At 40.8% G+C, this 17,555-nt stretch overlaps 1 protein-coding gene across 1 annotated transcript in view; it reads left to right on the top strand.

Moving 5' to 3' along the window:
• DPYS (dihydropyrimidinase) overlaps window positions 1-17,555 on the top strand; it is an 87,037-nt gene that overhangs the window by 5,657 nt on the left and 63,825 nt on the right. Inside the window, exons 2-4 of the mRNA XM_023223351.1 lie at window positions 9,717-9,875; window positions 13,595-13,774; window positions 16,674-16,863. Of these exons, the coding sequence (XP_023079119.1) occupies window positions 9,717-9,875; window positions 13,595-13,774; window positions 16,674-16,863 (529 nt within the window). The remainder of the gene's footprint in view (window positions 1-9,716; window positions 9,876-13,594; window positions 13,775-16,673; window positions 16,864-17,555) is intronic.

Here is a 17,555-nt window from a genome sequence, read left to right as displayed (position 1 = left end):
TTTTTTTTTTTTTTTTTTTTTGTAGAGACAGGGTCTCACTATGTCGCCCAGGCTGATCTCAAACTCCTGAGCTCAAGTGATCTACTCACCTCAGCTTCCCGAAGTGCTGGAATTAACAGGTGTGAGCCACTGTGCCCAGCCTGGATAATGACTTTTTAAAAAATCTATGTTAATTTCAGAGGAAAGACATAGCACTCCTTACTGTCTTTAAAAGATCATCTCTTTAATAACTGGTGAGGCTGAGCTTTGAACATTCATGTTGTGTTAGTAGTTTAGATGCTCCAGCTTCGAGGGTTTGTAATTCCGTGGTTTCCTTGAATGGCTATTTAATGATTACAAACTTAACCTTCAGACTAATCAGAAGAAGCAAAAAAAATCTCAAAGATTAATTGAAACCACTTGATGCTAACTAAAGTTTTGGTTCTGTTAAGGGTGTTGTGTGTTAGGAATCCTTTCACTGAACTTTGATTCCACAACTTGCCTTCTTTCAGCTTTGATATTCCATAGGCATGCTATTCACCTCCACCCCTTGTTTTCTCTCTCACATGTCTGGTCTGGGTGTTTTCAATGTCTGTATTAGTCTGTTCTCACACTGCTATAAAGAACTATTTGAGACGGGGTAATTTATAAAGAAAAGAGGTTCAATTGACTCACAGTTTCACAGGATGTACAGGAGGCATGACTCGGGAGGCCTCTGGAAGCTCATGAGAACTCACTCATGAGATCAACAAGAGGGAAATATGCCCCCATGATTCAATCACCTCCCACATGGTCCCTCCCCCAACATTGGGGATTATAATTCAACATGAGATTTGGTTGGGGACACAGCCAGACCATACCAATGTCTGAGAGAGGTAGTCTAGAAATCACGGTTTCCATGATGCTTCTGTCAGGCAGGAAAATCTTTTCCTTGACCCTCTTATGTTTAGCAATTGGGGGCCTGCAAATTAAACTGACAAAAGAGAGATTCACAAAAGAAAAGACTAATTAAAAAAATTCACATACATATGTAGGAATTCACAGAAAAATGCAACTCAAGGAGGGGGCTAGATTTTGGGGGTTATACACTGTCTTACCAGAATAAGGGAAGGTGGAGAAGGCAGAGCAGGCACTTGCAAAAAAACAAACAACTTCTTTTTTTTTTTTTTTTGGAGACAGAGTCTTGCTCTGTCGCCCAGGCTAAACAACTTCTTAATAGGGGACGGTCATGGGGAGAAAAGACACATAGGAAAACAAATGACTTTTAGAAAAGATAAATAGGCCCTTAGAAGGAGATATGGGCCATATGATAGTTTTGTGCCAATGTCTATTTAGGTGTGGTGTCAGCTTCCAAGTCTCTAGTGATAAGTCAATCGTCCCTGGTATGAAATCCCTGGAGAGGGAATTTATGATAATTGAGGTCTTTGGGGAGGCTTTGCTTTATAGCAGATTGGGGACTTAAGGAAAACAAACAAAAAACAACACCTATTATCAAATATCTGGAGCTCAAAATAATCTTTATGCTACAGTGGCATATTCTGGAGCCTCAACTGCCATCTACTATGAAATAATCCCAAACTAAGGATTTTTCAAGTTGGCTGTTAGGTTCCATTAATTTAGTCAACAGGTATTTCTTGGAAACCCACTAAGTGCCAGGCATTGTGGCTGGTGCAGAGGTTATAGAGATGAAAACCATGGTATTTGTTCTCAGTGGTAAACAGACTAGAGGCATATGGGTCTCTAATCTGTCTGGACTTTGATAAGAAATTTTATGTAGTAAGTTTGAGCTTTATAGACTGTGCTTTGATGATTGTGACAATTTTTTAGTAAACATGTGAGGTCAGTGACATCCGGCATTTTCCCCTTTGCTGAGTCATCAGTCACAGTGGCCTGCATCACCTGGTTGTGTTTCTGAGCTGCTTACTTGGCTGACAAGTGAGCCTGGGCAACTGCCCAGCATCTACGCCTCAACACTGCTTTGTGCTTTCTTCTCACACGTCAAGTAACAAGTTGAGAAAGGACACTTCAATTTTTCTGTTATGTTTCCTTGCACCTAACAGGGAAACTGCACTATATAGTGATAGTCATGGATGAGTTCCTGAGCCTGAGGATCTGTTTTTCACACATAAAAGCAAAGACCTTAAAATTCACCTGAAAGTAAAACAAAATGTAATCTTTTCTAGAAGTCAAGAAGTTTTTTGAGGCAGAGATACAGAAATAAATTAAAATTGTGTTTGTTAAAAGTCCTAGTTAACACTGATTTGGTAGCGAACTTTGGAAAAACTGAGCATTCAGCCTTCAGATGTGGTCTGCATTGACATTCCATATTAACATTTTCATAGAAGGATCTAGGAAACTCCGAGGCCAGGACTAGCAATATTTTTGGGAAATGACATTTCACACTAACACGCAACGTACACAGGTTTCCCAGTTTGCTATTGGAAAAGTGAACCATCATAATTATTCCATCTCTTAACTTTTGGGGAAATTCACTGGTCCTTCTCTTCCTTTCCCCTTCAAACATTTAGAGAATATTCATGTGCCAGGTACTGCAATGGGCACAGAACATACAGAGATGAAACAACATTGATTAAATCAGAATCTCTGGGGAATGGAGTAAATGCTTTCTGTATTATTCCAGCATGATCCAGGGTTAAGAATTGCTTGGACTCAGCACAGGAATGGGTAGAGGAGGGAAGAACATGAATGATGTCTCTCTCTGAAGTGGGAAAGAACTCAGGTCTCCTAAGAGAGGCAGGGACAGTCAGTGGAGCGGAGTGAATGAGTTGAGAGGGAACAACTCAGTAGAGAGCTTTGGAGAAAGCTAAAGTTCAGGTCATGCAGGACCTTATGGGTTGAGCAACAATTGTTTTTTCTCCATCTTCAGAGCAAAGAGAACTCAGTAAAAGATTGGAAGTGGCAGATATGGCTGGGCAGACATATGGTAGGTATACCTCCTACCTTGGAGTTGTGTTCACATTGTTGCTCTGAGGATTTTCTGGGGACTGAACTCTGGTTGCTCACAGTGGTAACCTACTCATTAACACACCCTCTTTATGGCCCTCTTCCTTTCTGTTTTTCCTCCCTTCTCATTTCTTCACTGTGCTAGCCCAGTGGGAAGATGATGGTGGCACCGGGCAGTAGAGGTGAAGATGCAGGAGTGGAGAGGCTCCTGGAGTTCATAGGAGACAGCCTCCAAGGTCTTGTTGATGGATTGGATTTGGGGATACAGGGAAGAAAAGTGGGTGTCAAGCGTAACTCTTAAGTTTCTGGTGGGATGGATGATAGTGTGATTAATATTCCAAACGTAGGGAGGCAAGAAGCCAAGCGTGGACAGGAATGTACAAGACATCTTTACAAAGCTGAGTGTGCTTCTGGATTTCGGACAGACGTTGGGATCATGTAACTTGTTTTCATAGGTTTCAATGATTGTGAGAGAGTTAGAAATTCAGCCACGAACTTTTCTCCCTAAGGCTCAAACATACTGTTGGGTTTCTTTTTGTTTTACTTGGGTAGTGCGGGTTCTGTGTTGGATTTTAGTGAAACGAAGTCACTTGTTTTAGGATAAGCTTAGAAATAAAAATTTGGTGGCACCAAAAAAGGGGAGAAAATGCATTTGGATACAGTAGTGTACCCTGAATCACAGTTTCAATGTCTGCAGTTACCTGAGGTCAACTATAGTCCAAAAATCTTAAGCGGAAAATTCCAGAAATAAACAATCATGAGTTTTAAATTGTACAACATCCTGAGTAGTGTGATGAAATCTCAAGACATCCTGCTCCATCCTGCCTGGGACTGGGATGTGAGTCTTCCCTTTGTCCAGTGCATTCATGCTGTAGATGCTCTCGGCCCATCAGTCACTTAGTAGTTGGCTCGGTTATCACGTCAACTGTGGCACTATTGCAGTGCTTGTGGCCACCCACAAGTCACCCTTATTTTACTTCATAATGGCCCCAAAGTGCAAGAGCAATGCTGGCTATTTGTTCTTTTTTTTATTAGTTATTGCTGTTAATCTCTTACTGTGCCCAATGATAAATTAAACTTTATCATAGGTATGTACATATAGGAAAAAATATAGTATATGTAGGGTTCAATACTATCCTCAGTTTCAGGCATCTACTGGGGGTCTTGGAATGTATCCCTCTTGGATAAGAGATAACTACTGTACTTTCAGTAATAATTTACGATGGAATATTCTTAAACAAAATCTTGTGTAACATTATGACCCACTGTTAGAGTCTATCTCAATTTCTGTTCCACTGCATTTCTTCTGGAAGCAGCATGGGCTCCCCTGTCCCCCAAAAGAGTTTTTAAAATAAATTGGAAGGTTTACAAGGAAGAACAGCAAAAGTAATTAGGAGCTGAAATAATTGATTTGTGAGCCAAGATTAGAAAAGCTAAATCCATTTTGTTTGGCTAACTGACAAATAAAAATGGAAAGAAGTCAATCAGGAATAAAAGCAAAGGAAATAACTAGGCTTCATGTAGCTATTTGAGAGAAATTCGGCCCCAGCCATCCTTTCCGATTCAATACAGCTTCTCCAAACTCATTCCCAGTCTCGGGTTGAGAAGACGGAGATAAAAATGGGGATAAGAAACAGAACAAGAAGAAGCAAAAGATAAGTGGCTGTTCCTCTCCTCTCTCTTTCCTGCTGCTAGTTAATTAGGAAGGTGGAGCATTTGTGATCAACCCTCATTTAAGAGCTTTCAAATTGTAGCCCCAAGAATTTTCATTTGCTTTAGTTTTAGAAGAGTGGCCCTTTGACTATCATGTCTTCAATCTGGTAAGAAGATCATCAACAGCTCTGTCTATTTAATTTATACACCATATATGGTCGTGTGTCACTTAATAGCAGGAATACATTCTGAGAAATGTGTCAGTAGGCAAATGTGTCGTTGTGAGACCATCATAGAGTGTACTTACACAAACCTAGATGGTAGAGCCTACTACACACCTAGGCTATATGCTATGACCTCTGGCTTATAGGCTACAAACCTGTTCAGTAGTTAGTCTACTGAATACCATAGGCAATCACAATAATAAATGTGTATTTAAACATTGCTAAACATAAAAAAGGTACAGTAGAAATATGGTACTGTGATCTTATGAGGCCACTGTCATATTTGTGGTCCTGTCATTGATCAAAACACCATTATGGTACATGACTGTACATATATATGCCTTGTGTCATATATTTATATGTAAGATATTTGTTTTTCATATAAAAATTAAGATTTTAATAGAAAGTTTAGAAAATATTGAAAATAAATTTTAAGTAGGGGAAAATTTAAATGGCCTGGAATTATACCACCCAGAACCAGCCACTGTAAACGTTTTGTCTTGGCTCAGTGTGGTTTTGTGTTCGTGCTGAGTATTGGTATGTTCCGAAGCATGTTATTGTGGCTCGTGTTGTCATGTCTGGCTTCTGTCTCCCTGACCATTCCAGCCAATCTCGGGACCCCTATGGCATCCTCTACTAATGGCATCCTCTACTAGGTCACTCCTACATTTTCTCCTTGTCTTGTATGCTCTTTGGAAACAGGTCTGTATGTCTTCCTGTCTGCAAATGCCACCAGGTGGACACGTCCCCAGGCACCTCACTCTCAGGATGTTCCCCACTTCATTCACATCCCTCCTAAGTGCAGATCATGCTCCTCCTCTGTCCACTTGCCTGCCATCTTCTCACTCATCCTAGTCAAATCGCCTCACCTGACTCCCTTCACAACTAAAAACAGTCATTGCCCTGTCTTTCTCCTCTGGGACCACCACTTTATATGGTCCCCAGTCACCTTAATTCTGCCCTTTAACACTTTCTGCTGAGCTGCTACCTCTTCCCCCCAGATCTTCTTCCTCAGAGCTCCTCCTCATACAGTTCACGTTTCCTGGAGGCTCAGGCTCTAGGGCCTGATGACTCAGGTTCCAACCCTGCCATTGTTCCTTGCTAGCTATGAGACTTTGGCCAGGTTATTGATGGTTCTGTATTCAGTTTATTTTTTCTTTATTTTACTTTAAGTTCTGGGATACATGTGTATAATGTGCAGGTTTGTTACATAAGTATACATGTGCCATGGTGGTCTGCTGCACCCATCAACCCATCATCTAGGTTTTCTGTATTCAGTTTTCACCACTCTAAAATGGAGTTAACCATAGTACCTACTGTAGAGCTCTTGAGATGGTTAAAATATGCAAAACATCGGAATGGTTCCTAGAGCATCATGGTGCACAAAAACAGCATCACAGCACTTGCTGTGAGTCAGATATTATTACACTTAATTGGAAACTTCCACGTGTATGTCCTAATCCTGATTGAAATCCAAGCCATCTCTGATCTCTGAGTTGATATTTCTCTCCTCTGAATTTCCATTCATCTTTTCTCTGTACCCCTTCTAGAGAGCTTAGCGAATTTTACTTCCCTTTAGCAATTTGTATACTACTGTTTATTATAAAAGTAGACTTGCTACCTATTATTACAATATTTCTGCTTCTCCTATAAACACCCAGAGGGCAGAATCATTGCCTAATTATTTGTGTAATCTACCACTTCCTTCGCTACATATAATGGCTTGGATGTGTAGACCTTTTCTGGTTTTATGGAGATAGAATCCACCTACAATACAATTCGGCCATTTAAAGCATATAGGACAAAAGCATATGGCTTTTAGTGTATTCACAGAGTTGTGCAAGCATCACCACAATCAATTGTAGAATACCTTTTGGTTTGTTTGTTTGTTTTGAGATGGAGTTTTGCTCTTGTCACCCAGGCTGGAGTGCAGTGGCACTTTCTCGGCTCACTGCAACCTCTGCCTCCCGGGTTCAAGCAATTTTCCTGCCTCAGCCTCCCTAGTAGCTGGGATTATAGGCACCCACCACCATGCCCAGCTAATTTTTGTATTTTTTAGTAGAGATGGGGTTTCACCATGTTGGCCAGGCTTGTCTCGAACTCCTGACCTCAGGTGATCCACCTGCCTCAGCCTCCCAAAGTGCTGGGATTACAGGCATGAGCCACCATGCCCAGCCAGAACACTTTTGATACTCCCAAAAGAAACACCATACCCTTTAGCTATCACCTTGGACTCTCCTCATTCCACCCAGACCCAGACAACCACTGTTCCACTTGCTCTATGGATTTGCCTCTTCTGGACATTTCATATAAATAGAATCACACAATATATAATCTTTGTGACTGGCTTCTTTCACTTAGCATCGTATTTTCAAACTTCACCCATGTCATAGTGTATGTCAGCACTTCATTTCCTTTTACGGTAAAATACTATCCCATTGTATGAATATATTAGATTTTATTTATCCATTCATGAGTCGATGGATATTGTATTGTTTTGCTTGTATAATTTCTACTTTTTGGCTATCATGGATCATGCTGCTGTGAATATTTGTGTGCAAGTTTTTACGAGAACATGTTTTCATTTCTCTTGGCTATAGGCCTAGGAGTGGAATTGCTTGGTCCTGTGGTAACTCTATCTTTAACTGTGAGAGGAGCTCCAAACTGTTTTCCAAAGTGGCTGTACCATTTTACATTCCCACCAGCTGTGTATCTAGTTTCTCCACATCTTGTGTATGGTAGATTTTAATAGGGAAAGAATAGAAAGAATAGTTCTTTAAGCTTGATTTTCTAGTTCAGTAGATGCTAAAAGAGGACTTTCTTCTAATGCTTTAATTAACAGCAGATTCTATTAGAAAAATGTCCTTCATCCTCAAGGGATGTCTTGTCATACTGGGAAGACACTTTAAGAAGGAAGAAGGTAAGAAGATTAATCTGTATTCAAATAAAAATACAAAGCCCGAGGATTCTTTTTTTCCTAGTATTTTCATTACATCAATAGGGTTTTCTTAAGAAATGCAAATATGTATTATTTTGCCACAGATAAGGCAGTGTTATTTAAAGGTGGAGACAATGTACCGGATCCTGTACGAAAAGTGAAATTTTTGAGAGCAAAAAGAATTGGAGTGGGGTCAAGTAAGTTAAGGAAAAATAAAAGTCTATTGAAGTAAGCAAGAAAAGTGGGGGTAGAATAGAGTTGGCATATCAGGTAGGACATGGGGGCATCCGGCATATCTGGAGGCCGCTGGGGGAGGGTGGCGGGGGCCAGAAAGAGAGGCAGAGGCACTGCCCCTTCCTGTGTTGTAACATGACCACATTTCTGGTGATGAGATAACACGATATAGGGAAGATGGAAAAATTCCTAATCCTGAAATAGTAGTGCTCAACTCATAAAGCACTTACCATGAGTCAAACTCTGTACTAAGCACTTTATTTTTATTTATTTGTTTATTTTTGAGACAGGGTCTCTCTCTGCTGCCCAGGCTTGCATGCAGTGGTGCAATCACAGCTCACTGCGTCCTCGAACTCCCCGGCTCAAGGGATCCTTTCATCTCAGTCTACCAAGTAGCTAGGACTGCAGGCATGTGTCACTATGCCTGGCTAATTTTTCATTTTTGTAGAGACAGGGTTTTCACCGTGTTGCCCAGGCTAGTCTTGAACTCCTGGGCTCAAGCTCTCCTCCCACCTCAGCCTCCTAGAGCGCTGGGATTACAGGCATGAGCCAAGGCGCCTGGACCTAAGCATTCCATATGCATTACCTCAGTTTAATCCTCCTATCAAGCCTATGGTTTAGGTACAATTGTCCTCACTTTGCAGATGGCGAATTAAAGGCACACGGAGGTTAAGAAATTGTTCAGATGACCACAGCGAATAAGTGTTGATGCTGAGCTTTGTGCCCTGGTGCCCGTGAGCCTCCCAGGTCCATGGTCTAAGCCACTGTGCTAGCATCCCTCCTGTCTATGTTTTCTTCACCTACGGTGTCTGAATACAGCAATTAAAAACAATGAACCATCTTGTGATTTTAGTTTAATTGAAATCAATTTAAATAATTAGTCAAAGGCATGTGATTTAGTAACAGTTTTAAACTTAGCAGTGATGTAATGTAATATAGTATGCTAAGGGGTATAGTGCAAGTTGAGGCAGAATGCGGGGATTTATAGACCATGTTATGAAGATTCCAGTTTGTGCAGAGGCAGGGAGAAGCACTCAGTTTTCATCTTTGGAGTCCAGTGGTCACATTTGTGCTTTGGAAATATCTCTCTCATTGCAATGAGGGGTTTGTTTTGGAGGGAGTGGGAGATGAAGATCAATCAGGACTCTTACAATAGTCAAGGTGAGGAATGAGAAGGATCTGAACTAAGACCAGGGTGGTAGCAGTGGACAGAGGGACAGGTGCAAATCTAAGAAAGATAAAGGGGTCACCATTTGGTTTCTGGGAATGGAGGCAAAACTGGAACCATGTAAGTCTCCCAGGATTCTGAGAGGACCACAGGACAGTTAGAGATACAGTTCATCAGGATGGATTCTAATAAAATGGAATTTTATAATAATGAATATTGCTTCTCAAGAACAAAAATGTGTGCATTTTTTCCACTTTTCCATTTTGATTTTTCTTTACAATCCTCACTCTGTTTTCTTTGAGTCAAAGCCATTTTCGTCTTATCAGATATGACATTCTTTTTGCAGAAGCAATTCCAGCAGGTTTAATAGTTTAAACTTAATTTATGAAAAGTCTATTCATGCCCTTCTGGGTCATTTAAACAGGCAGCATCTTTTTGCAATTTCCTGGACCCATCGAGTTTGCCCAAGTGCTTACAAATGCACATTGTTCAAGATGATAAATGACTTAACTAGGAAATTGATAGCTAATTTGTTGAAAACCTCTTATGATTCCAGGCTGCTCTCGCAGGAGGCACCACCATGATTATTGATTTCGCCGTTCCTCAGAAAGGTGGCTCCCTCATTGAGGCCTTCGAGACTTGGCGAAGCTGGGCTGATCCCAAAGTTTGCTGTGACTACAGCCTTCACGTGGCAGTGACGTGGTGGAGTGACCAGGTAAAGCACCTGAATTTCAATGTGTTCCCATTGTCCTCTTGTCCTCACTCCGCACAAGAGCAAGAAACTGGTGACATTGATTGCTTCCTAGATAACTGGAGGACAGAATTGGCAGGAAGACTTTTCATTGCATATTCTTTTGTATCTTTTGAATTTTTAATTATGCGAAGTATTATCAATTTTAAAAACTAAATTAAAAAATCGTATAAAGACAATAGGATAAATCTTACACTCATTCAAAACAGCTTCTCTTAATATTTAATTGATGCATCATCAATGCTTTAAGTGTAATGTTTAATATACTGATTTCTGTTTTTCTTAAATTCAATATCCCCAGAATCTTTTAAACAGTATTTTCCCACAGGTTAGAACTTCAATAAAAAATGTTTAATTTCTCAAAAAAAAATCAAGGAAATTCTAAATTTAGAATTCTCTAGAACTAGAAGACTGCCTTCCCACTCATGAGCCTTCTTTAGAGAGGAAGGGACAGACCTGGACTGTTTCCAGAGTCTTCTCCTAGCGGTATCTCGACCGAATGATCTTCCTGCTCTGCTAATGTTACTACCTGGTCAAACCATTTCATAATAGAGCTTAAAGCAACCTTCCATGCCCACTACTTACCCAGGCCATGGCAGAAATAACATGATTTAGATAGAAAAGACAGTTTGAGAGATGTTAAAATATGTTGATTTCCTCCCACATAAATTTGTGTGTGAATTTTGGAAGAAATTTTTACTTGGAATTTAAATTGCAACATGTTTTTCCACATTGCACTTAATTCAGCAATCTTTTTACCAGAAAGAGTTCACCATTAGGACATAGTCTCACGTCCCCCACAAACTCGGGCTTTAGACCATAAGTTAATCAAAAACAAATATCAATCTTTAACAGGTAGTTCAGCAAACATAATAGCAAGGTTTATAGTCCACAGCTAAAGTTAGTTTTTCTTATGCCTTTTTAGTGATGCATCTGAACTCTTATGCTTTTAGGATCATTCCTCCTTTCCTTCCCTTCCCTCCTGTCCCCTCCCTTCTCTTCTTTTACCTCCCTCCCTCCCTGCCTCCCTTCCTCTCTTCCTTCTGTCTTCTTCTCTTTCCTCCCTCCCTTCCTTCCCTCTCTTCATTTTCCTATTCTCCTATTTTAAAGATGGAGCAAAGGTGATGGTGTTTGTCCTTACCAGTGCTTCTCACACTTTAGTATGCAAAGAGTCACCTGGTAAACCTTGCTAAAATGCAGATTGCAGATTCTGTTCAGGGGGGTTATTCATTTGCTAGGGCTGCTGTAACCCTAGCAAACAGAATGTACGAAAAACAGAATGGCTTAAACAACAGACATCGACGGTGTCCCACTTGTGGAGGCCAGAAGCCTGAGATTTAGGTGTCAGCAGGGTTGGTTCCTCCTGAGGGCTCTGAGGGAGAACCTGTTCCGTTCCTCTCTCCTAACTTCTGGTAGTTTGCTGACAACCTTTGGCATTCCTTGTCTTGTTGAAGCATCACCCCAGTCTCTGCCTTCATCTTCATATGATGTTCTCCCCGTGGGAGGTCTGCATCCCAGTTTCCACTTGATATAAGGGCACCAGTTACACTGGATAAAGCCCACATGCTCGTGTCCTCATCTTAGTTACATCTGCAAGGACTCTATTTCCAAACAAGGGGTTAGGACTTCAACATATGAATTTTGGGGTCACGCAAGTCAACCCATAGCAGTAGGTTAGGGGCAGATGGGACCTGAGATTCTGCCTTTCTAGCAAGCAACCAGGTGACACTGATGCTGCCGGTTCAGGTGCCACACTTTTGGAGGAGCAAGGCTGAAGCTAACATCCTTGCAAGTTGTATAATGAGACTCTTGCATGGATGTGGATGGCAGGGATGATTAATGAGGGCTCTTCTACTCAGAGAGCAAAAGATATTTCATGTAAGCAATGCAGATCATATTCCCCTTTGGAAGCCCATCATGTGAATATGCTAACAATGTTTCAAGCATTTTTTTTCTGACTATAAAACTAATGTACTCATTGTAAAAAAATTAGAAACTGTTGGGGGAAAAAATGAGGTGCACTGTCCCATGTTCTGTCCCTTGCTGTTGTCACTTAACCTAACTTGGAGCACATTCCATCGCTTGTCCACTCTCAATATTTTGGTGCTTTTTTCTATCTTAATTAAGTAGTAATTAATTTATTCAATAAATAGTTATTGAGTGGACGCTATGCACCAGGCACTGTTCCAGGACACGTCAGTGGACAAGCCTCACAAGGCCCCTTCTCTCATGGGGCTGAAATCCTAGTGGGGTAGACAGGTGATCAGCAAGTAAGGACTGCTTTGCTGGGGGATAAGCACCATCAAGAAAAGGGAGGGACATTTCCAAGGGAATAAACAGTAATAGCAATGAGTAAATTCACGTGTGATATCATTCTTAAACTTTGCTGACTCAATAGAATTACACTGCTTTATTTTGCACTTTTTAGTTAGTAGGAAGTTTATTTCTTGCATGTGTTATTAGTCATTTTATTACTCCATGAACGGTTGGCGACATTTTTCAACATGTTTTTCTTATCAAGTTGAAAGAACTTTTATTAGCTAAGAGCAATAATTCTATGCTTGTTACATTTTTCATTGTGTGTGTATGTGTGGGTGGGTGGGTGTGGGTGTGTTTTAACATATAGAAGTTCAAACAGTCTTATTTGGTCAAATCTATGAGTTTTTCCTTTCAAATTTTTGATCCTTATTGAGACTTGAATCTGACCTACAAAAGCAATTATTGAGGCCGGGGGCGGTGGCTCACGCCTGTAATTCCAGCACTTTGGGAGGCCAAGGTGGGCGGATCACTTGAGGTCAGGAATTCAAGACCAGCCTGGCCAACATAGCAAAACCCTATCCCTATTAAAAATACAAAAATTAGCTGGGCATGGTGGTGCATGCCTGTAATCTCAGCTACTCAGGAGACTGAGGCAGGAGAATCACTTGAACCTGGGAGGAGAGGTTGCAGTGAAACAGGATTATGCCACTGCACTCCAGCCTAGGCAACAGAGCAAGACTCTGTCTCAAAAACAAAAGAAAAGAAAAAAAGAAAAAAAGGAACAATTATTGAGATAGCTTTGATATTAACTTGCCCCTGACCCCTGGCACCCCTGAAGGCCTCTGAGCTTCCAACAGGTCCAGAGTCGAGTCTCCAGCTCTCACCTCCTAGGAGCTGCCAATGGGTCCCATGCCCGCCAGGGCTGGCACTACAGCTAAACCCTGAGCTTGTGCTTTCTCGGGCATGCCTGGGTCCATCTGCATCTTCTACTTCCTCCTTCTAAGAACTCCACCCATGGCTTTCAGATTTGAACCTGAATCTTTACCTCACATTAATGTTCATTCCTGCTGGATCCATGATTGCTTCTGTTGCGGCCAACATGGCTTCAAGGTCATTTTCTAGAATAATTTCCTAGAATTGGGAGATAGATGCAGAACATTTTATATCCAAGTACAGAAATAAAGTATTTTGGCAAAAGCTATTCACTTTTTCATGATTTAAAAGTATGAGAGCAGCAGTAGTTTATCAGATGAAATGGGGTATAACCTTGGAGAAAGATCAAGGCCTTGATTGCATTTTTGTGGAACTAAACTGTTGTGCTTATTTTACTTAGTTCTCTTCCAAATGCAACGTTTTAGAGAATGTTGAAATTATCATTTAAATTAGAGTAACATATTGTTGTTATGGTTGCTGCTTCCTTTTAGGTTAAAGAAGAAATGAAAATCCTTGTGCAAGATAAAGGTGTTAACTCTTTCAAGATGTTTATGGCCTATAAAGATCTGTACATGGTGAGAGACCTGGAGCTGTACGCAGCCTTCTCTCAATGCAAGGAAATTGGAGCAATTGCCCAGGTCCATGCAGAAAATGGAGACTTAATTGCAGAGGTACGCATTTGCATTCCAAAGCTTCTACAGAAATGACAGCAGCCATAACTTAAGGTGAAGATGATTGGGACTACATAGGTAAACTCACTTAATGCATTGGAAGATGAGAAATCCAGAAATGGATTTTCTGTGGCTCAGAAACGGATTTTCTGTGACTCAGAAACTCCCGACTCCATTTACTCGAGTGCCTGCTCTCAGCTTTATGCAGGTGGTATGTGCACTAGAATGAGGATTTCCCCTTGCAAACCAGCTCTTAGATCTCAAACATGTGCTGTTATGAAAACACAGATACTTTTCTTTGTGTCCTCCAGCACAGTTTTGGCTTTGTTGTTTTTCAGAAGCTCAGGCTGCTGGTTCAGAATACCAAAGCGTGGACAACATCAGTGTCATCTGATGACTTAAGCAGTGTATTAGGTAGCTGTTTAAAGCCCTGCTGTTTTCAGAAACTGGATATTAAAATGTACTCTGGAAGAATCTAGATGATATTTATTTATCATGTTAGTCCCATTGTTAATGCCTGAAGGGTACACCGTCTGCAAGATTTAAAGAGCTGTCTCTTGCCCTTTATATTAGCTGACTTTTTTTTTAAACTCCCTAGGCTCAGCTCCCATTAAAGTGAGTGAGATTGAGGCTCAGTGGCCACAAGGCAGAGAGGAATAATGAGAAGAGAGCGTGAGCTGTAAAAACAAAACAAAACAAAAAACAGACCAGGGTTTAAATTGGACTCTTCTGCTTTATAGTTTCATGACATCAGGAAGTCTTTTTACCACTCTGAGTCTGGACTTCATGCCCTTTTTGTAAGGAAGAAATAACATTTTGAAGAAGAAAGATAACAGGTCCAATACCATTTAGTGGGTTGGGTTGGGGCGCAAGTGCAGAGGATTATTCCATAAGAAAAGTAAAACTGATTACATAGTATGACAGGGAGTCACTTCAACAAGGATCCATAGTATTTTTATTTTGTTTGTCAGAATCAATATTAAATCTTAAACAATCTTTGCTTTTCAAAGATTGTGATTAGAAATAACTTCATATCTTTTTCACCTTTAATTTTTTAATTTTTTTTTATTTTTGTGGGGTACCTAGTAGATGTATATATTTATGAGGTACATGAGATATTTTGATACAAGCTTGCAATGCATAAGAATCACATCATGGAAAATTGGGGATCCATCCCCTCAAGCATTTACCCTTTGTGTTACAAACAATCCAATTATACTCTTTTAGTTATTTTAAAAGGTACAATTATTTTTTATTTTTTATTATTATTATTTTTTGAGACGGAGTCTCGCTCTGTTGCCTAGGCTGGAGTGCAGTGACGTGATCTCTGCTCACTGTCAGCTCCGCCTCCCAGGTTCACGCCATTCTCCTGCCTCATCCTCCTGAGTAGCTGGGACTACAGGTGCCCACCACCACTCCCAGCTACTTTTTTGTATTTTTAGTAGAGACGGGTTTTCACCGTGTTAGCCAAGATGGTCTCAATCTCCTGACCTTGTGATCTGCCCGCCTCCACCTCCAAAAGTGCTGGGATTACAGGTGTGAGCCATGCGCCTGGCCAAAAGGTGCAGTTATTGATTATAGTGCCCCTGTTGTGTTATCCAGTACTAGATCTTATTCATTCTTTCTAACTCTTTTTTTTAAACACACGAACCATCCCCACCTTCCCCCTCTCCCCACAGCCATCCCTCCCCACTAACCTTCCCAGCCTCTGGTAACCATACTTCTATTCTGTATCTCCATGAGTTTAATTGTTTTAATTTTTAGATCCCACAAATAAGTGAGAACATGTGATGTTTGTTTTTCTGTGTCTGGCTTATTTCACATACATAATGACCTCCAGTTCCATCCATGTTGTTGCAAATGACTGGATCTCCTTCTTTTTATGGCAGAATAGTACTCCCTTGTGTATATGTACCACATTTTCTTTATCTATTCATCTGTTGATCCCAAATCAGGTTCCAAATTCCAAATTAGGTTGCTTCCACATCTTGGCTGTAGTGAACAGTGCAGCAACAAACATGGCAACGCAGGTATATCTCTTCGATATACTGATCTCCTTTCTTTTGCATGTATGTCCAGCAGTGGGATTGCTGGATCATATGGTAGGCTCTATTTTTAGTTTTTTGAAGAACTTCCAAACTATTCTCCATAGCAGTTGTACTAATTTACATTCCCACCAGCAGTATACATAGGTTTCCTTTTCTCCAGTCCTTACCAGCACTTGTTATTGCTTGTCTTTTTAATATAAGCCATTTTAACTGGGGTGAGATGATATTTCATTGTAGTTTTGATTTGCATTTCTCTGATGATCAGTGATGTTGAGCACCTTTTCTATGCCTGTTTGCCGTTTGTATGTCTTCTTTGGAGAAATCTCTATTCAAATCTTTTGCCCATTTTAAAATCAGATTATTAATTTTTTTTCCTGTAGAGTTGTTTTAGTTTTGTATATATTCTGGTTATTAATCCCTTGTCAGATGGGTAGTTTGCAAATATTTTTTCCCATTTCATGGGTTGTTTCTTCACTTTGTTGATTGTTTCCTCTGCTATGCGGAAGCTTTTTAGCTTGATGTGATCCCATTTGTCCATTTTTGCTTTGGTTGCCTGTGCTTGCTTTTTCCCCTTTTCAATAAAAAAAAAGTGATGGTAAAATATGCATATGGAAAATTAACTTATATGATTAGAATATCAAATTTATTTTTACCAAATATACATGTTGTATATATACACCCACACAAACATGTTCACGCACACACACACACATGCACACACACACGTGCACACACACCCCTATACCTAACAGATCAAAAGCCTGGCATTTCATTTAATTTATGATAAAATAATGATATCTGTCATTAGTAAACCTTCCTTGCACATATGCACATTCCTGCTATCTTTTTAGGGAGCAAAGAAGATGTTGGCTCTGGGAATAACAGGCCCTGAGGGTCACGAGTTGTGCCGCCCAGAGGCAGTGGAGGCAGAGGCCACGCTGAGAGCCATCACCATAGCCAGCGCTGTGAACTGTCCTCTCTACATTGTGCATGTGATGAGCAAGTCTGCAGCTAAGGTGATAGCAGATGCAAGGAGAGACGGTAATTCCTGAATGTAACCTCACTTAGAACTCAGCGTTAGCTGAAGAGGAAAGTCCATGTCTGTGGCCTCTGCTTCAGTTTAGGAGAAAGTGCATGTGGATTTCCACAACTTTTCTTCCTCCCTTTTTATTAGCCTCCTGGTTTCGTTTATCCTTATGTGTGTCTGTTTTCCCCCACTTTTGTTCATCTTCATCCTTGCGTCTCTACATTCAGATTTCATTTGTTATTTCTTCTCCATCCTTAGGACCCCAGGACATTTCCTTTAGCCACATGCCCCCACACTCAATGCCACTAGCAGCCACTTTTAAATATGATAGTTAAATGCAAAGCTCTCAGGTTTTTGTTTGTTTTTGTGATGGCGTCTCACTTTGTCGCTCAGGCTGGAGTTCAGTGGCATGATCTTGGCTCACTGCAACCTCCGCCTTCTGGGTTCAAGCGATTCTCCTGCCTGAGCCTCCTGAGTAGCTAGAATTACAGGTGAGCACCACCACACCCAGCTAAATTTTATATTTTTAGTACAGGCAGGGTTTCACCATGTTGGCCAGGCTAGTCTCAAACTCCTGACCTCTAATCATCTGCCTGCCTTGGCCTCCCGAAGTGCTGGGATTACAGGTGTGAGCCGCCATGCCCAGCCCTCTTTCATTAATTTTGAAGAAGCTTCCCTATCTCTTAGGCAGCTCCACTACCCCTCC

The sequence above is a fragment of the Piliocolobus tephrosceles genome, chromosome 7, assembly GCF_002776525.5.
Source record: "Piliocolobus tephrosceles isolate RC106 chromosome 7, ASM277652v3, whole genome shotgun sequence".
Classification (NCBI taxonomy): Eukaryota; Metazoa; Chordata; class Mammalia; order Primates; family Cercopithecidae; genus Piliocolobus; species Piliocolobus tephrosceles.
The sequence above is the reverse complement of the archived record's forward strand: the minus strand, read 5'-3'. Positions and strand labels throughout refer to the sequence as shown.